The sequence below is a fragment of the Vombatus ursinus genome, unplaced genomic scaffold (assembly GCF_900497805.2).
Source record: "Vombatus ursinus unplaced genomic scaffold, bare-nosed wombat genome assembly UNPS02015106.1, whole genome shotgun sequence".
Taxonomy (NCBI): Eukaryota; Metazoa; Chordata; class Mammalia; order Diprotodontia; family Vombatidae; genus Vombatus; species Vombatus ursinus.
Genome location: NW_020954884.1, coordinates 847,068 through 872,246, shown reverse-complemented (window position 1 = coordinate 872,246; position 25,179 = coordinate 847,068). Strand labels below are relative to the sequence as shown.

Below are 25,179 nucleotides of genomic sequence, written 5' to 3'. Positions count from 1 at the left end.
CAATACTTAAACCAGAGAGAAATATATGCAGGAAAACAAAGTAACAGACCAATATCCTTAATAAAGTTTGATGCAAACAATTTTAAAGATAATGTTATCAAGTAGGCTACAACAACATTTAATTAGAACAATTGGATACTATAACCCCAGTGAGTTTATGCCAAGAATGTAAGGTAGGCTCCATAAGGAAAACTATGAATATAATAAATCCTGCTAATAATATAAATAAGATAATATTATTAAATCAATAGATACTAAAAAGAATTTGGAAAAGTCCAACATCTGTTTCAATTTTTTTTGAAACTTTTTAAAAATCATAGGAATAAATGAACATATTCTTCTTAATGCTCTTAAAAGAGCATTTATTTAAATCTAAGAGCAAATGTATGTAATGGAGAAAATTTAGAGGCCTTTTATCGCCCCCCCCAAAAAAAGTCCAGTATTTCAGCAAAATTACAAGATGTAAGATAAATCCATGTAAGTCATCAAGATTCATATATAACTAATAAAACTCTTCAGGAAGAAATAGAAAATTGCATTGAAAATAAATAAAGGTATAAGATGTTTGGGAGCGTATCTATTAATATTCAACAAAGACAATATAAACCTAATTATAATATAGTTTATTTTTCAACCCAAAAGACCTCCATTGCTGAGGGAAGGTCTTACTGTTGGACAAAAATTGCTGGGAAAACTGGACAGCAATCTGGGAGAAGTTATATTTAGATCAACATCTCATACCATACCCCAAAATAAGCTCCAAATAGATAGATGACCAAACATAAAAGATCGTATCATAAACAAATTAGAGGTGCAAGAAATTACCTTTTAAATTTATAGATAGGGGAAGAGTTTATGACGAAACAAGAGATAGATATGATTACACCAGATAAAATGTATAATTCTGATTATATAAAATATAAAAGATTTTGCACAACCAAATTAGAAGGGAAATAGGTAACTGGGGAGAAAAGCCTTTGTTGGCAAACTTCTCTGATGAAGGTCTCATTTCCAAGATAAATGTGAAATTGATTCAAATTTATGACTAAAAACCATTCTCAAATAGATAAATAATCAAAGGATATGAAAATACAGTTTTCAAAGAGAGAAATACAGGCTGTCAGCAATTATAGTTTTTAAATGCTTCAAATCACTTTAATTAGATACATGCAAATCTAAGCAACTCTGAGATTACACTTCACATATCTCACACTCTCAAAGATAACAAAAAAGGAAAATAACAAATATTGGAGGGGCTCCTGGAAAAAAAGGTACCTTAGTGAACTCTTAATAGAGGTCTAACTTCAACCATTCAGGAAACCAATTTTGGAACTATGCCCACAAAGTTAATAAATTTGCATCCCTTTTGATGTAGCTATACTAGTATGAGGCCTATACCCCAGAGAAATTTTTTTTTAAAAAGAGGAAAAGGACTTATGTCCAAAAATAATTTTGTAGCAGCTCTTTTCTTGGTAGCCAAAAATTGGAAACTAAAGGAGTGTCCTCCTGTTGGGGATTGGTTCGATAGATTATGGTACATAAAATTTAATGTAATATTATTGATACATAAGAAATTATGAATTGGATAGTTTCAAAGGAATCTAACCTCACTGAGCCTCAGTTTCCTTATTAAAAAAAAAGGAGGGAATTAGATTAGATGACCTCTATGGTCCCTGCCAACTCTGATTTGGTCCTAGGGTTTTATGATTACTTTTGTTGTTGTTGTTGTTGAGTTGTATCCAACTCTTCATGGTCCTGTTTGGGGTTTTCTTGCCAAAAAAAAAAAAATTGGAGTGGTTTGCCATTTCCTTCTCCAGCTCATTTTACAGATGAGGAAACTGAGGCAAACAGGGTTAAGTGACTTGCCCAGGGTAACACAGCTAGTTAGTGTCTGAGGCCAGATTTGAATTCAGGAGGATGAGTCTTCCTGACTCCAGACCCAACATTCTATCCACTGTGCCACCTAGCTGGCCCATTATGACTACTATTAGGTAACTAATAAGTGGTGGCTCTGATAATATAATCAAGCTTTCCTGGCTCTGGGCCTGTGTTATGTATATGTATGTATGTATATGTATACCTGAACACACATATATGTGTGTTATGTATATGTATGTATGTATATGTATACCTGAATACACATGTGTGTGCATATACACATACATAGATATGTGTATATAGAAGGGGTGTTTAGATAGATATATCTATACATATATATATATAGATAGATAGATATACACGTGTGTGAGTGTGTGTATGTAGCTTTGTGTGTATACCTTTCTGTAGAAATTCAAAAATCATATTTAAAGCACAGAAGTCTATGCCTTTTTCGTTCAAACCTAATATAAAATTAATCACTCTGGGGGTATGAAAAAGTTTAAGCTCTAAATGGTATTAAACTTTGAGTGAATGTACGGAAAAATAAAATGTTTAAAATGACATATAATTTGGAGTGGCATATCATGAAAATACTTGGGCTACTTGAAATATTTGCTTGAAAAGAAATATTTCACTGTGATTAATATTTTCATAGTGTATACGGCAATTATTGGTTTAGATAGGGTAACATCTAATAAATAAATTCTTTCTTTTTTTTCATTTTAGGGTTTCCAATGCCAAACTTAATAATTTTTCTCGCTTAGAACCAACATTTCAACTCCTGGGTGTTCAGTTCGATCAAAATGTGGCCCAAAATATTATGACAGAAAAACATGGCTCTGTGACCAAACTTCTTTATCAGTTGTACATTGCACTCCAAAAAAAGAAAAAAAGTGGACTCACTGGAGTTGCAATGCAAACAATGAGACCTTTAGCACCTGCAAAACTGCAAAATATGAAAAGTGAGATTTATCGAGAGGTGGGTATATAAAATAATGCTATAGAACCTTGTATGTTATACAGTGTAGAGGAACGACAAGAACTCCATGTAATTCCATGATAAGTCCCATTAGGCTTTTGAACGGTTTATCTTTTTTTGTTTGTTTGTTTCCTTTTATTGTATTATTTTTGTAGTAACAGTAGTTCAGAAATAAATTATTCCTCTTGAGGTTAGCTAGGTGGTGCAGTAGATTACGTAGTAGAGTATGGGACTTGAAGTCAGGAAGACCTGTGTTCAAATGCAGCCTCAAATACTTAATAACTTTGTGACCTTTGGCAAGTTACTTAACATCTACCTGCTTCAGTTTCTGCAAATGCAAAATAGGGATACCAACAACGCTTACCTCCCAGGGTTGTTGCAAAGATCAAATGAGGTAATACTTACAAAGTGTTGTTACAGTGCCTGGAAGATAGTGGACACTTATTGATATTTTTTCTTTCTTTCATTCCTTCCTTCTTTCCTTCATTTCTCCTTCCTCCCTTACCCCTTCCTTTGCTTCCTTCCTCATTCCCTCTTTCCTTCCTTTCTTCTTCCCTCCTTCCTTCCTCTTTCTCTTTTTATCTCCATCTCTCTGTCTCTCTCTCCCTCTCTGTCTCTGTCTCTCTCTCTCTCTCACATCTACTGTTTCTTTCTTTTCATCTCTGTCTCTGTCTCATACACATGTAAGACTAAGAATGCCATTCATGACCTAGCTCTCCCTTGTCCATGTATCTGATCAGTTAAGGATCATACAGGATTACAGCTGGAAGGGACCTCACAGATAATCTAGTACATTTCTCCCATTTGACAAATAAGGAAACTGAAGCCAGGAATTAGAAGCGACTTGTCCAAGATCACCCTGCAAGTAAACCGCAGATCCCAGAACTCAAACCGAGGTCCTCTGACTCCCAGCCCTCTGTTCTTTCTGTCATGACTACATTTGATTCTTCACTCCTAACATGTCTAATGTCTGTCCCTCCTTTGCCATTGTCAGTGCCATGCCCCTCTATCCCTTCATGCTTTCACTCCAGGAAGTTCCTTATTGTTCTTACTGTCTCCTGTCCCTCTTCCCTCTAACCCACCCTGTACGTTGTTGAAAATAAAATCTTCAATAATATTACTTTGATGATCTCCCATTACTTCAGTCTATCCTACCCCCTAACTGTGGGATCAAATACAAATCCTTTAATGTGGCAGTCACAAGACTCAGTGACTATCATTTAGAGCTAAATAGACCTTAGAGCTCACCTGGTACTGTCTACTAATGGTAAAGATGAAAAAACTGAGGGCCAGGGCTGTTGAATAATGTGCCAAAGGCAGTAAAATATGACACAGCTGAGATTTAAATACAGGTCCTCTGACCCTAAATCCAGCACTCATTATCCTACACTACACTGAGTTCAATGTCTTTTACAAGCTGGTCTCAACTTACCTTTTGAGTTTTATGCACTAATGTTCCTACCTGAATTTAGCTACAGCCAGGTTGGTCTTTTCACTTTTCCTTGAATATATTTCACACATTCCTACCTTCCTGGTTTGCTCATGACATTCCCCTATTGGGAATGAGCCACCCTCTTCCCAGTTTCCTTTTTGGCTATTTATACTCCTCCTTCAAGGTTTAACTGATGCTCTACCTCCTCCATGAAGCTAGCTGACTGGCTGGAAGAGACCACTGCCATACATCCTTAGATTATCTTTCAGATGTATGTGTCGTATTTCTGATTGCAAGTCTAGATTGCAAGTCCTAACAGGAGGGAGCATGTACTACATGTGTTTGTATCCCCCTAATTCCTTGCACAGTGCCTTGCATGTGGCAAGTACATCATTTGTGATGGGATAGAGACAAGATCATACAATTTCATTGGCAATTTATAAAAGAAAATAGAAAGTTCGATCTGCACTAAGAAATTTCCTTAAAATGAACATCGTGCATTAAATTGTCCAAACCAGTGGAGTCATGTGTAGCATTTTACTAATGCAGTAGTCCAAACAGAAAATACAAGTCATTCAGTCATATGGGAAAAGGTAATCATTATTCAGACCCCTCTTTGAGCGTGGGTATTCATTCAACATGGTCCATACCTGAAATCATCATGAACACAGAAATTCTTCTATTGTCAGGATCGTGATCACAGGGAAGACTCAAAAACCAAGTGGTATGAATAGTTAATGAAAGGAGCAGTCTTTCTCATCTCATTTACTATGAAAGATAGAACTATAAAGTAAGGAAATAATTTTTAAACAAATATACCAGAATTTAAATGGCCAAAAGATTCCAAAAGTTTACAAAATTAGTCACCACAGGAAGTTATGTACTTTTTATATTTATCACAATTGCTGAAACCACATTTGCAATTTCTCTTTGGGAATCACTTTTAAAGATATCTTACAAGCAATATGCCCCCCCCCCCCCGCAAAAAACCTTCCTTTTTATATAACTAAATGAAGCTGTTAAAGTTATTAGTCACATAAGATGGAGTTCTTCATAGTTTATAGATATTTTAAAAAATCAAATGCACCTTCATTATACCCAAATTTAAACACCAAGATCAGTCAGTAAACATGGAGTGCCTGTCACGTGTCAAATGCTATCCTAAGGGCTGAGGACACAAAAGAAGCAAAAGGCAATCCCTGCTCTCCAGGGGCTCACAATCCAATGGGTGAGATAACAAACAAATATATACAAACAAGCTGTATAGGGGATAAATAGGAAATGATTAACTAATGGAAGGCCCTGGAGTTAAGAGGGTATGAAAAAGGCTTCCTGCAGAAGATGGGATATCCAAACATGATTCCGTAGCCTTCAAAAACAATTGCCAAAGAGGAAATTCAGAAACATCTTTGCCAAAGACAGTCTTATTCATTCATTCATTCATTCATTCATTCATTCATGCATTCATTCATTCATTCAACCAATAGTTATTAAATGCCTTCTGTGTGCAGAGCACTGTATTAGGTGCTTGGGGGTGGGGTGGGATAAAAATTTTAACTAAGATCCCTGCCCTTTGAGAGCTTGTTGTCAATTGGAGTAAGTGTATAGTCCCAAAAAAGCTCTTTTGAAAGGTTTAAATCACCTATTCAGATTTAGACCTTTTGGTATAAATGTTAAAAATATTCAATCAGATTCCTTAGGGAGGTGTCAGTATTATAATCAAGAAGCAAAAGTATTGACTCTTCTACTAATGGGTCATGTTGTCTTGGCCATGTCAGATATGTTGACCTCAGTGATTTCTAAGCTTTCTAATCCAAATCTAAAATACTTGCTTGGTTTCATTGTCATACCATATATGTTTCTATGGCAGATAAATTACTTTGCAATGCATATGCTGATAACCTAGTGACCTCAAGGAGCTAATATATAATCATTTCTTTCCTAGTTAAAAGAGAGTAATTTAAGTAAGTTGTAAGTGAAGTAAGGGAGAATTTGTTATTTTTCATGTTTTTCAGATAATGTTTATCCAAATAAAACTGGATTTAGAAATTAACTTTAAAAAAAAAAAGAAAAGCCAAACCCAGGGCAATAGGTGCAAATGAGAGATTATTTTATGAGAATTCAAGTGTTTTATTTATTTTTAGTTCAAGTTTTCTACATTTTCCTTTGGCTATATGACTAATATCTTCAAAGACTCTTTTGGTGACTAACACAATAGTTAAACTTATTTCAAAAATAAGTTCAGATTATTTGTTCCATTTTTTAAACTTTTGTTGTAAAATTATGCTTAAAAAGCCCATTAGTTTCTAACTCCAGTATCTTTGGAAATGCTTTCTTTATTTAGAGACTTAAGAACCTGGTGCCTCGGCAAACTGATTTGAATCTAAAACGAGTGTCAGAAAAGTTTCAAACAAAGTTTAAAGAGATGGAAGAAAAAATTAATCGTGTGCATTTTGAAAATATCCAAAAAATTCAAAAGTTAAAGGAAGAACAAAGACTACAAGATCTTGAAAAGGTTCCATAAAACAGTAATTTTTTTTTTAGAAAAAATTTGATGCAATAGGCCAAAGATATCCCATATGGTGCCAATTGTAATCTCCTGCCCTATAGCGTACTTGATATGAGCACTGACGTACAAAGCTAAATTCCCCCAATGCCTGTTGTAAGTCATCTTCTCAGTGCCTCTGGAGATCATTTGTAGACGCTGTTGTTTTCTGGAGGTGTAAGGAGAATTCCTCCTGCACATCTTGACAGACGTGACACTGAGGTCTTGAGAGTTGCCACCATTCACAGAAGGGCGGCATCATTACCAAGATAGGCATTATCTGCCATCATTATCAAGATGGACTGATGAGGACCGTCACTGAGAGAGGAAGAAAATGTGGCAAGGGCTGTTGGGGTCTGCTCCTGTTAGGACACCTTCTCACTCTCTTGTGCATTCTTCCTTGTAGCAGTAGTAGCCTTGCTAGTTTTTTTCCTCCTCCTCTCCACCTCACTACCCCCATGGTTTATTCCTCTTGATCCCCTTAGAAACTGCCTCAGCTGCCTCTTTCCATCCCTACTACTTTGCTTTGACCACCCACCTGCCAGTCCTAAAATTTCTTTAAATGATTTCTAATGAATTCATGTACTTTTTTTAGAATTGAATAGGAAGACGGTATGTGAAATCATTGAAGACCTTTTGGGGAATTTCAGGGTGCTGGGTACATGGGAGGTATATACTATAGGCATCAAATTATAGTTCCCATTCCTATTGTACTATAAATCAATTTTTCCTTTTTTATTCTTGTGCTCATAATGCTAAGAAACTAACACCTATGCTATGAATGGGGTTCAACTAATTAATAGATATCTGGATAAGGAATGATTCATTGCCCATCCTCAAAGGAAAATTTTAAAAAGACAAATAAACTAGAAAATTTTGTGATTCAGATAGCACAAAGACAGCAGAGGATTGGGTTTCCCAACAGCATACTATTTCAGCAGCTGCTTCTGTTTTAAGAAGAAACGCTGAGCATTTTGTCAAAGTATTGCTTGCATTGCAGTGAGGGTACAGTTCTCCACTTAGATGCTACTAAATAATAGAATTAAAAGAGACCACCAATGGAACAATTTAGTACCAAATTTAAAACCAGAAATCCCCAGGAAAAAGCAGGGAAGTGGGGGGGAGGGAGAGAGACAATAGGAGGGTGGGAAGGGGGAAAAAGAGGGAGGGAGGGGGGGAGAGAGAGAGAGAGAGAGAGAGAGAGAAAGAGAGAGAGAGAGAGAGAGAGAGAGAGGAGAAACACCAAGTAATTTTTAAGCCTTTTTTTGGTAAGACAAAGCAAATGTAACAAAATAAGGCTCATGTTTTCTCTCCCTCTGAGGAAAAGAGTATTGTTTTATAAGATAAAAGCTTATAGTGATACACACACATATATACATATATACAAATACTCATCTTCTTAATTCTCATTTTTCTCAAGAAGACATGAATTTTCATGGTTAATTTCAGACATTATAAATCTACTAAATGCAAAAAAAGAAAGGTATGTAGAAAGGAAATGGCAGAAAAATAAGCTTTTATGATTATTAGTATAGCAAATGGATTACAGCCTTTTTGGATGACCCTTAGAAAGAATTGTATACATACTTACTGCCTCTGTTTCCTCACTTCTCACTCCATTTTTTGCCATCTAGCTTCCCACCTCACTGTTAGTGAAACTGCCATCTTTAAGATTACAAAGGACCTTTACATTGTTAAATCCAGTCACCTTTTCTTTGTCATCATCCTTCCTCCTTGAATTCTCTATAGCCTTGGACTCTGTGAGCTACTCCCTATTCTGGAATATTCTTTTTTTTCCCCTTTGGCTTCCATGACACTTCTCTCTGTTGGTTTTCTTCCTGTCTGTCTAATCTTTCTGTATCACCTTTGCTAGATCATCATCTACTTCTCACCCATTTAATGTAGCCGTATCATTAGGGCTCTGTCCCATTTCCTGTCTCTTTTTCTATTTTATCCTTCCTCCTCTGCTTTCATTGAAGTATCATCTCTACCAAGGTGACACACATTTACATATTCAGTCCACATCTCTCTCTCTTTTTTTTTTGTTTGTTTTTTTATAGGCAATTGGGGTTAAGTGACTTGCCCAGGGTCACACAGCTAGTAAGTGTCCAGTGTTTGGTGTGAACTCAGGTCCTCCTGACTTTAGGGCCGGTGCGCCACCTAGCTACCCCTCACATCTCTCTTGAACCTGAATCTGCCATTGTCACCTGCCTGTTGGATCTCTCCTAGAAAACCAGTTGAATCTCAAACTCAACCTGTCCAAAATGGGACTAATTTTTCTTTCCCCCAAACAACACCATTCCCCCAAGCTTGCCCATTTCTATTGAACTGAATTTTAATGTTAGTTAAAATCTCAACATTTTGCCTGATAAGTTGATTTTATTTATCTGAAGACAATAATAACTTGAGTCATAGTTTGTTTTAGATTAATTTTAAAGAATTTGAGGCATTCTACTAAGATAACTACATGATTATTATCAGAAGAGTGCCTAATTCGCAGTTAAAAAAACCTTTAATGTTAAAATTTTTAAAAGCATCTTTTTTTTCTTCTTTACTATGCCCTACTAATTCTATTTTTCACAGAAAAATTATTTCTTGTTTATAAGAAATGATGGCCACTAATAATTCAGAATTTGGAATAAACTCTGGAATTCATTGTTTAAATTCATTGTTTAAATTGTTATTGAATTGTTGGTAGGCTTATTAATTGACCTCGATTCAGTAGGAATCTTCCAGAATCTTCAGATAAACTCCTGTCTCTCTGATAGATGTATTTTTCTGCCAGTATTCCTCAAGGATGACAGTATGTAATCACTTCCCCATCCTATGATGGCCCTGGAGCTACATCTTTCCTATCCTTCAGGGGGTTGTCAGGACAACCCAACCACCGCTTTCACAAAATATCACGGAGAGGACACTAGACTGGCAAGCCTAGTTTCCTTGTTGCTAGTATGTTGCTTTTTGAAAAGATCATATAAGTTAAAAGTTTTACAGTATTCGTTATATGTATAAAGAATATCAATTTATTTGATCTGAGCTACGAAATTTTCTGTGGATGAATTTTAAGTAGAATGTTGTAGATCCTTCTGAAGAACTGACAAACAGAATTAACTTTATATGTAAATACACAGCAACACTTGGGCAGAAGACGGCAACATGAAATGATGGCTAGAATTCAAGCAGCCATTTTACAGATTCCCAAAGTATTACCAAACCGTACTTTGAAAGCTATTGAAAGACAAAAAATGTTGATGAAGAAAAAAGAGGCAGAGGTTAGTGATCATCTTTATTTTTTATAATTTCCTATCACATTGCCTCAATGTAGAATTTTTAAAAGGTAAAGCAATTTAATGTATAGTGATTTAAATGACTAGTAAATATTATATAATCTCTCAAATTTTTTTTCTTCCTACCATGCTTTTTTTTGTCCCTACCAACAATTATTAGTGACACTCACATCTATTTATTCACATTTAACCTATTTTATTCAGATATTCTTATTAAACCAAAGAATCATAAAGCTTAAAGGGACTAAATAGTTTATTTTACCCAAACCACATACTTTATAGTTGAGGAAACTGAGGCCCATAAAAGTGACATGACATGTCTGTCTCTGCCTCTGTTATGAGCTTCAGTTTCTATTTCTGAGATTTAGTTTCTTTACCTGAGAATATAAGGGCAATAAAATGTGTACAACTTCCCTCAATAGGATTGTGGTCAAGATTAGCTGAGCTAATGGATTTGAAATGTTTTGTAACTTTTTTTTTTGAGTCATTTCAGTTGTCTACAACTCTCTGTTACCCCATTTGGGGTTTTCTTGGCAAAGATACTGGAGTGGTTTGCCATTTTCTTCTCCAGCTCATTTTACAGGTGAGGAAACTGAGGCAAACAGGGTTAAGTGACTTGCCCAGGGTCACTCAGCTAGTTAAGTGTCTAAGGTCAAATTTGAACTCAGGTCCTCCTGACTCCAGGCCATGGACTCTCCTGTGCCCCTTAACTGACCTTTGAACTCTGCTGACCTATTAAAGTTATGATTTTCTTGTCTAAGACCTTAAACAAAAGAAAAAAATGTATATATGCATATATTTACACACACACACACAGAGCCAGGACAGATTCAGGTTTGGAGGGTATAGAGAATGGTTTTCCAAATAGGTTTTTCTAAACCTATCAGTCATTCCACTAGATGAGCTTAATCTAATTGCATTTGGTTTAGAAGAATTCAACCTACTTTTGATAGTTTACTGGCCTTCAAATACCACATGGGACAGCTAGGTGGCTCAGTGGACAGAGTGACTGGGCCTGGGGTCAGGAAGACCTGAGTTCGTATCTAGCCTGTCTGTGTGACCATGGGCAAATCACTTGTTTGCCTCAGTTTCTTCAGTTATAAAATGGGGATAATAACAATATCTATATCCAGGTGGTTGTGAGATCAAATAGGTAGTATTTTTAAAGCACTTCATACAGTGCCTAGCACATAGTGGGTGCTATATAAATGTTGTTATTATTATTATTATTATTATATTATCATTATTATTATTATTACTATTATTATTACAGACAATTTTACAGACTGTTAAGTGAATGTTCTTATTGCGTAACTATGTAGTACAGTAAGACAGACTATCTTTCATAGGAATTTCTCTTTGAATTTTGTAATATTAAAAAATATCACCCAGAAGGGACTTTTTTTTCAGATTTTATTTCAATACAAAGCTCAGCTTCTTTTTTTCCCCATATGTGGTAAAAAACCTCATTAAGTATTTATTACAAGGACACAGTACAAATGAGACCTCAGAAGAATGTTTAAAAAGTTTAAAGGGGAAAAAAAAAGGAAATATTCATTTCTATTAAACTGGCATTATGCCTCAGAAACATTCATTATCATAATTGCATCAGGTCCTAGAAGGACTTGTCCTGTGATAAAAATGTTACACATGTCATTATCATAAACAGAACTTTGATCTAGATGGCATATAGGTGAGATTAAATATGACTATTATTAGGCAACATTTAGATTACTAAAAGTAAGAAAATAATATTCCTTTATTTTAAAAAAATTCTGTAATTCAATCTTTTCACTAATTCAAACCGGCTTTGAACATAATTCAAATTAATGAAGTCTAACTATAGCCTGATATGCATATTACTTTATAAGTTCCAATATGGTAATTGAGTGCCTTTGTTTTTTTAGACAAGTATTAACTGACAGTATATGTTTTCTTTAGGATGTGGTTAATGAAATTAAGACGTTTGAATTGCTAATAAAAAAGGAGATGGAGGCCAAATCCAGGTAAGGTTTGAACTAGCTTAATAATGATGAAACTGAGTTCTGCTGTAAAAACTTGAATATCTAATGGAAGCTGATGAGGAATAATAATAGAGGAATAAAGAGGGACATGCTGAAGCCAACTCACACCAACTCTCAGGAACCAAGTATTAAATTTTTAGGATGAGTATTTATATTTGGAAATCAGCAAATGCAACAAATCAGGGGTTGATTTATTATTTTGTTGTTTGTCTAGACTTAGGAAAGTGATGGAGAAAATGTTAATAATACAAATTAAACTTTAAAAATGTGTTATATGTAAAATTTTCCCCCAGAGATCCAATTGCTAAACACTTACCAGCACATCCCTAGGAGTATGTCACATAAATTATAATGCATAATAGTGCATGGTAAGTGCAGTGGAATAGTGTTAAATAAATTGCCTTGTGAGATTAAAACGGGAAAAGACTGATGCCACTGGGGGTTGGGCATTGATTAAGACTAAGAAAATGGCATTTAAATTGAACTTTGAAGGATGGTAGTAGCTCCACAGATGAAGAAAGACAATTGGGATATCAAAGGCTTTGGGAACAATATGTGAGCAAAGGCACATAGAATAAAAAGTGCAGATTGTCTTTGAATACCAGAAAAATTTAGTTAGATGATGTCTCAAGTGAGTGGAGAGTAGCATAATGAAATAAGGCTAAAAAACTGGAGTGATGCTCATTTGTGGAGGGCTTCAAGGCCGTATAAGAATTTGCATTCTACTCTGTAGGAGGTAAGGATTTGGAGCAGAGAGCCAAAGTATAAAAGTTGGTATGGCTAGCAATATGGAGGAGACATTGGGGAAAGAGAAGAGAAGTCCTTTTAGAATACAGGCAATTCACAGTTCCAAAGTCCTAGAGGATTGAAGAACATATTGTAGGAACAACAGAAAGTTTGATCAAAGCAGATGACAATAATGAAATATACCAAAACTTAGAGGATGCATCTAAAGCTGTTCTAGGGTAGAAATTTATATCCCTAAATTATTTCTTGAGCAAAAGAGAGAAAGAGTAAATCAATGAAATTGGCATGCAATTAAAAAAAAATCTTGAGCAACAAAAGTGGGAAAAAATCTAACTAACAAAGTCAAAATTATGGTAATTAAAGAATTCAATTGAAATAAAAAAGATTACTGGATTTATAAATAAAATTAGGATCTGATTTTTTTAAAAAACTAACTAAATAAACACTTCTTATTTCAAAAGAGAAAACCAAACTGACCATATCAAAAAGAAAGCAATATTTTGAAGAGGAAATTAAAGAAATTATTAGAAACTATTTTGCCAAATTATATGCTAATAGAATTGATAACTTACAGAGATGAATAGAGAAATATAAAATATTCAGTAACAAAAAAAGAAACTAAATAACATTTAAATAATAGAAGGAGCTAGGTTGTGCAGTGAAAAGAGGGCGGGAAATCAGAATTTGAGCCTGAGTCCAAATTCTACCTCAAACACCTACTAGGTATATTACTCTGAGCAAGTCATTTATCCTCTGTTTGCCTCAGTTTCCTCAACTAAATAAACATTAACTAAATAAACATTTGGTGCATGTGAGAAAAAAAGTTGACTATGGTTTTTTTTTTTTTTAAAGTATCTCTGGATCTCTCATGAAAAGCATTCTTTGTTTTTCCACTTGTTTTCTGTTACGGGTTGTTATAAAGATCAAATGAGGGCTCTTCTGGCTCTGTGATAAGGCCATCTCCATTAGTGCCATTAGATAATGTAAACTCTTTGAAGGCACAGTGTCTTACGTATGTGATGACATTTCCATTTTCAGTCATGTCTGACTCTTCATGACCACTTTTGGGATTTTCTTGGCAAAGATACTGGAGTGGTTTGCCCTTTCCTTCTCCAGCTCATTTTACAGATGAGAAAACTGAGGCAAACAAGGTTAAATGACTTGGCCAGGGTCACTCAGCTAGTCAGTGTCTGAGGTCAGATTTGAATTGGAGGAGGGATGAGTCTTCCTGACCTCAGGCCTGGTACTCCCTCCAGTGAGCTGCCTAGCTGCCCTGCCTAACATATGGAAAGTACCTAACAGATACTCATTGTGTTGCCTTCAGTTATTCAGAAGGTATTGTAGGAATTGAGATTATTTTTTTTCTACTGTACAACTGGCCAATTTATCTTTGCCTTTTTGCATAAAGTAGGAAATTCTGTTCCAGACTTCTGTATGACCCACTGCAAGTTAGGTTTTTGTACCTGTACCTGCTTCTTCCCACAAGAAGTAGGCCAATGAACTGAGAATGCTTCATTTTGTTTCAGAAAACCTTGGGAAGAGATTAAGCTGAGCCTATTCCAGGAGTAGGTGGCATGCCAAATAGGGCTTATTTTGTAGTCTAGATCTTTGAGATATCAAGAAACAATTATACTATTACGGAAGCTAGTATCTATAATTGTCATGAAGTTATACATCATAAAGTGGGGAAAGAATAGTAGTACTCCCTCCCTCCCCAATCTCAATAGGCAATATTTATATATCATTTTAAGGTTTTCATAGCCCTTTACATATATTATTTCATTCAATTCTCACAATAAACCTGTGAGGTAAATGCTATTATTACCCCCATTTTACAGATAAGGAAACTGAGGCTGGCAGAGATTAAGTGACTTGCCCAGGGTCATACTGCTAGTAAGTGCCTGAGATAGAACTTGAGCTCCAGTGCTGTAATCCAATATACCACCTAGCTGCCTTCTAGACCCAAACCATATCTAGTAGTTGAAATCATGAAAATTTGCTGGAAACTTTTGTAGAGGCAGTACACCCCTGTCTCCTGAGTTAGTCTGAATACTGCTGCTCCAATAATGGGATGAGAGCTGATCCAGAGGCCTAGAAGGAGGGGAAGAACAGGGGAAATAAAAGAGCAACAGAATAGAAACAGTGAGAGTGAGTAATGAGAGAGGAGAGAAGGAAGTTGTAGTATGTTAGACGGTGTTGTAGTGGCAGAGTCAAAAAGAGGGAAGGTCCAGAAATAAAGGTCGCAGCTAAGGTATTAAGATAGCGATATCATGTCCTCACGATGCTGAGCTTCTGCTATTTGATTGAATGTCTGTGTTCCAATATTTATCAAATATTAGCCACCCAAAACTCTATTAAATTATTATAGCATTCCCCCATGTGTAGGAATATACAAATTATGATGTTAACTCTTTTGTAAAAATTATTTTTCCTAGTGAATCAAAAGCTCCTACAGCTGCCCAGACAACTGCTCTCTTGTTAAGCACTTATTCAGATGAGGAGTACATGAAAAAAATTCAAAAACGTCTAGAGGAAGATACCTTAGCCCGGGAACAAAGGGAGAAAAGAAGGAGGAAATTGTTAATGGATCAGTTAATAGCCCATGAAGCACAAGAGGTAAGAGTATGTAAGCTTAGATTCCATAATAACATAAAATTGCAAAGCCTGTTTTTTTTAAACTTTAAAGTACTTTACTTTTATTTACTTTGTAAATTTGAAATCTATTTTTTTTTACTGTTCTTAATATTCTGAAGTAGTTTATAATCTGAAAATAACAGCACGTCTCTTTGGATAAAAGAAAAGCTATTACAAACTGCTTATAAGGGTTGTTTTTTAATCTATACAATTCACTTATTATAAAGGTAGATAGGAAGAGCTTCTTTCTAAACAATATAGAAAAACTGTTCAATTTCCTAAATTGTTAGTAAAATTAATATGTATGTTTAAAACTTGAAGATACATTTTATTTTTGAAATTATTATGTCTTATAATTACCTAGTCAATCTGAATTCACACACTGTCAAAATTGAACATATTATCAATCACCATTGTTTAGTTAAAAGGTGGGTCTTTCTGTAAGAATTACAGTCTTTTCTTAGTAGATGTGGTAGTATTTTTTAAAATGTTAGCTCCTAAGGCTATAAAATCAGCAATAATAATTTTAAAGCAAATATTCATTTAAAATTTTATTAGCTATTAAAACAACAATCTTTTAACTATTATTGTAGGCATTTCAGAACATGACCTAGATTATAACCTTTCCACACCTCATGGAGTTGCTCATTACCATGTGCTGCTGTGGATGATAATGTTCATTGCCCAGGGGCCATCTTTCTGGTAATGTGTCTTTCCATACCTGCCTTTGGTGGTCTTTACCAGGATTGGGAAGGAAGCTTTTCTGACTTTTTACAGGACTCTCTAGAACTTGTCTCCACTGGCATATTCTTTAGAAAGGTAATCTTGAAGGTATAATGTAACATCAGAATATCACTTTAGTGTAGGTTAATTTTCTATACTTTTATCTCTCTCTAATTATATATGGATATATAATTACATGTAAGTATATATGTAATTCTATATGGACATATCTGTGGGTATTGTGTGTGTATGTGGATCCAAAGTCCATCTCTCATTCTTCATTGTGGCATGGAGGTTAAATCTATGATTACATGATCTTCCCTGCATTTTTTTTTTTGCAAATTATCATCATGAACACATAATGGTGATCATAGAGATGTCTCTAGTCTTCTAAGGATAAAATAGAAAATTTTCAAGCTCTGACAGCTTCTACCATGCTGGAAAGGCTCCACATATTGTTCTGGGAAAAGAATACATCTGACTCTTGAGACCAGACCAGCTGAATGTGAAGAAGCAATTCACCCCTTAGATTGGCCACTTGATGAAGAATTTTTTTGGCTATAGCAACCCATGAAACAAAGAGTGGTCTTCAGTCTTGTGTGCCACCCCTCACCACACTTCCCACCCACTCGCCCACCCTTGCATTTCTATAGTGATCATCATAGGCTAGCAGAAAAGAGAACAGAAGGCATCACCAATCACCTAGTCTCCAGACCATCACTAAACATTAACTTACCTGTTAGTACTATAAATATGAGAGATTATGTCCCATGGCCAGTCAGCAGACATACAAAAGGAACTAAATCCAATCAACCTTGATATCGTCATGAGAAAAGAAAACTAAAGGCAAAAAGAGTCTGATGCTAAATGGAAGAAGGACTTGTGGGTTCTCCTTGCAGACGCAAAGCAGCTAGATGTGGTTTCATCATATGCGCAAAGGCAACAAGCGACATCATTTCAGTGACATGCCTGTGGTCAGCTCTTTGGAAATCTTTGCAAAAAGATTGCAAGGAACACCATGGGATCACAAATGGGGATCATCTAGTCCAATTCCCTTCATTTTAAAGAAAAAGAAATGAAGACCTAGATAAAGGACTTGCTTCACTACTATCTGTTTCTGTTACACAGGTAATAAGTGATAGAGTCAGTATTTTAACCAAGGTCTAACAATTTGAGATAGTGTTCTTTCTAGGATCAGCTGGGTGACCCAGTGGATAGAGCATTGGCACTGGAATCAGGAAGACCTGAGTTCAAATCTGGCATTATACACTTCCTAGCTGTGTGACCCTGGGAAAGTCTCTTAACCTCTGTTTGCCTCAGTTTCCTTAACTGTAAAGTAGAAATAATAATTGTACCTACCTCAAATAAGTGTCTGAAGCCAGATTTGAGTCCAGCAATTGTTTCTGTCTTGGCCAGAGACGCTGAGTCTTTCCCTCCCAGATTGATTTTTTTTGGACTAGGTAAAAGAGACCATTCTCTTCCTCATTTCTTACCTAGCCTTAATCACTGATTGGGCATTGCCTCAGTCAAACTAAAGGCCAAGGTCTCCCACTGCATGCAGGGACATCTCCAATCATCCCTATCTATATCTTGCTACTGGACCCAGATGGCTTTGGAGGAGAGAGTGAGGCTGGTGACTTTGCACAGCCCTATCTCACTTAAATCCAGTTAAGTTGCATGTCATGGCATCACCACCCTGATGTCATGGTCCTCTTAGAGAACGAAGGACAAACAATAACAACTATGAAAAGAGAACAGACAGGCTTTCAAAGTTACTTTCCATAAAAAAAAACACATCTATATCGGGACATCTGTAACTACGCATTCTACTGTGCTTATTTTTTATTAGCTATAAAATAGCATTCAATTCAATAATCTAAACATTCCCTTAAAGGTTTTTGACTAACAAAATTTTCCCCATGTTTATGTTAAAAAGCATGCAGAATTCCTTGAAATATATAGAAATAGATAACTTTCTTTGACAAGCCTTTGGTTAGTACTTATTAAGTGAGATATAAAGCGGACAGTCATTTGCTTACCATGGGTGTTTGCCATTGTCATAAAGGATGTCAGGCGTAGAGTCCAAATAAAAGATGAATTCTTCAGGTAGTCCTGTTGGTGGAAAATATTGTGCAGATTGAGTTAAATTCCAGAGCCTCTTAATTTCAATCATAATCTCTCAAAAGAATTGGACCTAATTATCTATGCTAGAAAAGCCAAGGTGAAAAATGACAGTTGCCCGTCAGTCTGGTCCATCAGTAAACATCTCCTGGACAAACACTGCAAATCAACAAGATTGAACAAGAAGAGAAGAAGAAGAGAGTAGGCTCCTGGGTATTTGAGAAGTTCGACCATCCTTTTAATGACTTCAAGCTTCTCTCACAAAGACCCACCTTTTTTAACATCCGTATTCTTCCACTGATTCTGCAGAGTTAGGAACCCTAGACCACCGTAGTCTTTCAATGATTAACAAAAGTGAGAGTAGTCTGCAAGTGAGGAGTTGCTCAAGAGGAACCACGTAGAGGATATCATCCACCTTACATGTGACTGAAAAAGGCAGTGGAATGATTGGGTGGCAGGAGCAAGGCAGTAACTGAATGACAGGCTGGAGGCTCCATGGATATCCTCACAGTATCAAGAGGTCTAGAAGACCTCCCAGCACGCCGGAGGTGCCTTCCATATGGGAGGACATGGGCAGGAGCTTCATCGAATGAGGAGGGGGCTGGGGTTGAAGATTGTCCTGCTGAAGTGACTCCTGAACTATCAAAAGGTCCGCGTTATTCACGTCTTAGTTTTCTGGGTTTTTACAATTTTTTTTACATCAAAGGTTTTAATATCTCATCTGTATTTTTTCATTTTCCTGATTTTAGAGGAGCTTTTTATGATTAAACAGGGACTGTTTTGTTTTCATCTTTATATCCCCAACATTTAGCACAGAGCCTTGCAAATAGTAAGCACTAAATGTTTGTTGAATTTCTTTTTTGTTTGTTTCATAAATATGTATATATTGATGTATGTGTGAATATGTGTATTGCTTTTAAAATAGACTATCTTACAGCTATGTTATATTTTATGCTTTCTTTTTAGAATATTGTATATATAATATTACTATTAAGTATGCTTTTAGAAAAAGCGTAAACCTATATAAGATTGTGCACCGTCTTGGGGAGGGTGGTGGGGAGGAAGGGGGAGAAAAATTTTAAACTCAAAAACATATGGAAGTGATTATTGATAAATCAAAATAAATTAATAAAAAAGAAAAAAACAAAAAAAGAAAATGTCATTAAAAAAAAGAAAAAGCAAAAACCTAACCACCGTAGTAATTGTATAATATTTTGAGACAGAGGGATCTTTGTCAATCAATTGTCTGTACTCTCTTCATTTTTTTAAATAAACAGTCTGAGAGTTTTGAAACATCCAATATCGTGGATCATTTAGTGGAAGAAGTGGAATAAGAACCCAGATCTCCTGAGGTTTTTTAAATTAGAGCTCTTTCTTCTGAGTTAATTGAAGGAGACTGTGTAGCAGAGATTAAAAATCAAATTTTGGAACCTTAAATCTGTGTGACCACAAGCAGTCTGGAAACTTACCTTGCTTTTTCTGAACTTTATTCCTTTTCTGAGGATACCCTCTGCATTGATATATGTGAACTGACATTTTCCTTTGTTGTCATCATCATCATCGTAATTGACATCAGTATCATCAATATTTTAATAGATTTACAAAATACATCCATTACGACAATTGCACAGAGGTGAGGGGAAGCGATAGTAGTACAAATACTTTAATCCCTGTTTCGTGGATGAGGAGCCAGATGCAGAGAACTTAAATGATTCCGTCCTGGGGCTACCTAGCTAATAAAACTGAAGCTTAATCTGAGACTTCTGATTTTTTTCTCCTATGACACTGTACCCCTACATCTAAGAATAAGCAGTACTACATATCTTCCTGTCCCCACAGATAAAGCATATATTCTCCCCATCACAAACACACCTCATGCTCCTGCTTAATTAAGTCTATCTATCGATAATATTAAGAAACAGAAGGGACCATAAATATCTTCTAGGCCAATTCTTTCATCTTAAAGACAAGTAGAACTAGATAGATAAAGCACCTTCCCAAAGCTATTAGGTGATACAAAAAGTATTTGAACCAGGTTTTCTGACTCCAAAACAAGTGGTATTTCCATCTTCCTCTTCCTACTTCCTCCCTCTTCTCATATCCATATAACATTTGCTTGTCCAAGACTCCTTTTGTACAAATCCAGAGAACTTCTCTGCATGTGTCTGTGTAGACACAGCTTGAAGAAACTAGAGATAAAGGAAAACTTAGATGAGAATCCTCCATTAACGGCAATACCTCTTCCATGTAGCCTTTTTTTTCTTTGTTGCCTCTGCCACACATCTTTGAAGTTTCTTAGAAGGAACTCCACCTCCTCTGTTGTCATCTTTGTGGAAAGTGTGTGTGTGTGTGTGTGTGTATGTACACACATGTATATGTATATATGTAATTTTCAAAAGGATGGCAATTTACATGTATGCATACATGCATACACACACACATATGTATAGATGTATATATACACACCTGCCTATAATACACACATGTATATACATATAGACACATAGAATATGTATTGTATGCATACATATACACATACATACATGCATATATACATGTATATATACACAGTGATCTGCATATACATACATATATACACATGTAATGTGTATTATATACATGCCTAGACAGATGTACATATATACATACACACGTATATAGTCCTTTGGCATTAGTGGAAGAGGTCTGACTCAGCTATAAAGACACAAAGACATCCAACTAATAAAAAGTTGTGCTGTGAGGGACAGCTAGGTGGCACAGTGGAGAAAGCACCGGTCCTGGAGTCAGGAGGACCTGAGTTCAAACTTGGTCTCAGACACATAACACTTACTAGCTGTGTGACCCTGGGGCAAGTCACTTTACCCCAGTTGCCTCAGCAAAATAAATAAATAACTGTGCTGTGGCTCAGTAGCTCCAAATCTGGCTGCGGGGTGAGGAGACCTGGCTTTAAGTCCTGCTTCCACCACATACTGGGTGTGTGACTCTGAGAGAATAATTTAACCTCTCAGTGTCCCAGGCAGCTTTCAAGACTGTGAACATCAGGGCACATGCCAATTTGCATTGGTGGAGGGAGTGTTTCCCTGTAAGTTCTCTACTCCAATCAAATCGTCCAGTAAAATAGAAAATGCTTTGTAAATTATAATTGCTTTATAATTTTCAAATCACTTTCATGTACTTTGTCTTGTTTGAACCACTTCTTCCATGTAACATGATATTCTATTTTATAAATATGATAGCGCCTACCTCTCAGGGTTGTCGTAAGGAAAATGTGATAACATTTGTGAAATACTCTGCAAACCTTAAAGCTATTTTTATTTTACACTCTGAGACCAAACTCTGGAAGGTCTTTCTAGATGTTTAACAATCTACCTTCTGTTTGTTAGGATGTATAGCCAGGGCCATGACATTAACATTTTTTGATGATGTATTCTCTGAATGTAATTATGTGAGTAAGTTCCATTAAACTATTGTGAACCACTACTGAATTTTATATTTTAACTTTTGTTTAGAGCATGGCATTTTTCTGTAAACGTCTGCCTGTTGGTTGAAAATGAGATAGCCTAATTTTCATGATTCATTTTATGTCCCTATTGCTAGATAATGAGCTTCCAATATGACAGAGTTCATTTACTGCTTGCTAGCTGGTAGCAAAAAAATAAAGTAAAATAAAATAAAAATCAACGGGTTTTTCCACTATGAATTTGATTGGCTTGAAGGGTTGAATTGCCCCCATCAAGCATTAGGAAGAAATACTGTAATCCCAAAGAACCTGGCATTATTATCACCTGGTTGCCCACTTGGGGCATGTGAATAGTGTCTGCAGTAACCCTGCTCCTTGTCACCCTTTTATGAAACATCAGTAATGGTGCTGCAGTGAGAGCAATCAGGCGACATTTTGCTGAGTCTCAGCACTGGAACAAGAAACAGAGGTCAGTAACAAGCATGAATTAAGTCCTACTCTGTCTCAGGCACAGTGCTTGTTGTGGGGGATGTAAGGCAGTCCCTACCTTCAGGATATGACTTACATTTTTTTGTTGGAATCAAAGCACATCTATACAGCTACGTATATTATGAAATGCAAAGTCCATAACCTTAGGCAGAGCTGAAAGAGAAGAAGCCACAAACATCTGGGCAGGATAAGAAAGGCCTCCCACAGAACACAGCTCTGGGACAAAGTCTTCAGGGAAACTGAAGATTCCAGGAGCCAAAGGTGGGGAGGGAGAGCCCTGTGGGCATGGACAGCAGCCAGTGCCCGGGCACTCAGACGGAGGCTGGATTTCCCCCTTGTCACCAGCAGAGCAGAACGTGGTCCCGAGCGGAGGGATAGTCATAGTGGAAAGTGTGGGGGAGATAGGTTAACTGCCTGAGTAGACAATGACTTTGAGATAGAATGATTGAAGTTACAAGAGAGAGAGAAAACAAACCAAGATAATGCATGAAAAGATTTTTTTGAAGTACAGGTAAATATCTATTATTTCTTACACCATCAAATCCTACAAATGGTTTAGCAAGAACAAGGCCATCTCTACCTAATAATAATAATAATAAGCAAAAGAAGTTAAATAACTTATAACTCATAAAATACAGAAGCAAGTATTTGATATGAATAAAAACATGTCCAATTCATAGTCAAAGAAAAACGTTCCCATTTCAAAGTATATGTCTGCATTCATCTTTCTTCGATGCCTCCAAATTAACCAACTGGAATCTTTTTTTAGAAAGTGTTTTATTCAGCCCTTTTGAAATGAAGCGATTATGTTTAGTGTGAGATCAATGTTTCATTGGAAAGATGCAAAACAACATCTTTGGTTTAGTTACTTTCCATAAATGCATATTTCCTGTTGGTTTATATGTTATTTCCTATTGAGTTAAACATAATCCAGAGATTTTATTTGAGTCTTAATTAAAACTAGAGGCTTGCCTTTGTTTAAGTAAAAGGCTATAAAAAATGCAATCTTCACTTTCAGTGCGTTGTCCTGACTTGCTCCATTGTGTAGTTGATGAGAGATCGTGGTGATTTTATCATGCGGAGAAGTAATTAGCAAAAATTATTTATTAAGTGCTTATGAAAAATGTGGGACAAGGGATAGTCATTAGTCCATTAAAGTAATTTATGCTGGTTCCTGAATAAGTATTCTTTTGAAAATAATGTATCTAGAAGTGAAAGATTATCTGTCTCAAGAAAAGAGAAATATAATTGCTGACTACAGCAGTTAACCAATTGTTCCAATTGTAATGCAATACGCTAACTTCCTAGGGAATGCATATAAAATATTCACCAAAGCAATATTAGAATATTCCAGAATTTGTTGGAATGACCTTGCTTTAATCATGCTTTTGATCCTGCCAAGGGCAGACAACCTATACTAGGCATTTATATGACACAAGGATACGAAGCAGAGTTTCCAGGAATGGAAAGCCATTTCTGGTTCTTTTCTGTCATAGAAAAGTGCCCAACATGCAGATCACCCAACAGGTCACTGGAAAAATGCCTGCTTGCCCCTGCATAGACAGCTGTGTCAGTGCAGGCCTTGAGAAAAGTGTACCGGTAGGAATTACTGCTCCTTTTCCTTATCCTACGCTACATTGGCAAAGGGAAATGAATCTCGTAATCATCTTTCCCCAAGCTTTGACATGATCTTAAGCTATTACTATTGTGGATTAAAAGTCACAAGATGGATGGATGGATGGATGAATGAATGAATGAATACCACAAGACCACTGCCTAGTGATAACACTATGTAGCTAATTGACCTTGGATGAGTCATGTAACCTCCCTTGCCCTCTGTTCATCTCTAAGATGAAGATAACAACATTTGCCCTTGAATCACTGTGTAAACTCTGAAATAACTCTACAGATGCAAGGGCTTACAAAATTAAAGACTCAAAACAATAAATGAACCAGCAAATAAGGGCTTGAGTGTTTTCAATGTATTCTTTTTAAATTTTGTACGAGAAGATCCTAATTCTAAATTGCTAAATGTTACAGAACTAGAACTTAGCCAGTAAAACACAGTGTGTAGCAATTTGGTCCCCAGTAGAGGCATTCCAGTTTTTGTTCCCTCAGATTTCTCCTATCCATTCATACTATTGCATCACGAAAGTCCCTGTGTTTCACAATTGTGCCTCCTTCATCCATCCATTTGTCAATTCTTCAATTATGTTGGTTCTTTAGATCGCACAAGGATAAAAACTTTTGGCCTGATCAGTGCGGTATTGCCATCTAGTGGCTATAGAGAGTAACTCTGGGCTTATTATGCAAAGGGTGCATCATGCATATGGAGAATATGTGTGTGTATAGTTGCTGTCACAGTTTTTCAATTCCGTTTAACAAATATTATATATCCACTAGGCATAAGGACCTATTCTAGGTATTGGAATTCATTGAAAGATGAGAAAGGGGAACTAGATGCATCTTGCATTAAGGTCATATATAGAGGTATTTTATAAGGTTATAAATAGAGCTAGGTGACACAGTAGATAAAGTGTGGAATGTGGAGTCAGTAAAACCTGAGTTCAAATCCTGCCTTAGGTACTTACTAGTCATGTGACTCTGGGTCAGCCACTTAACCTTTATCAGACTCGGATTCCCGATCTGTAAAATGGAAATAATTACAGCACCTAACTCACTGGTTTATTGAAAGGATTAAATAATATGGCATATATAATATACTTTATAAACCTAAAGTATGCTGTAAATACTAGCTATCATTATATACTAAGCACCAATTAACAATAATTCTTTTCTCAGGGTACTGTAGCAAATTGCTAAATAAATAGAAATCATACAGGAATGATTGAGTTTGGTT

General features: G+C 36.0%; 1 protein-coding gene across 1 annotated transcript in view; it reads left to right on the top strand.

The window, feature by feature from the left end:
- SPEF2 (sperm flagellar 2) overlaps positions 1-25,179 on the top strand; it is a 222,718-nt gene that overhangs the window by 42,394 nt on the left and 155,145 nt on the right. The window contains exons 3-7 of the mRNA XM_027846244.1: positions 2,605-2,857; positions 6,634-6,804; positions 9,966-10,106; positions 12,063-12,127; positions 15,328-15,508. Coding sequence (XP_027702045.1) covers positions 2,605-2,857; positions 6,634-6,804; positions 9,966-10,106; positions 12,063-12,127; positions 15,328-15,508 — 811 coding nt within the window. The remainder of the gene's footprint in view (positions 1-2,604; positions 2,858-6,633; positions 6,805-9,965; positions 10,107-12,062; positions 12,128-15,327; positions 15,509-25,179) is intronic.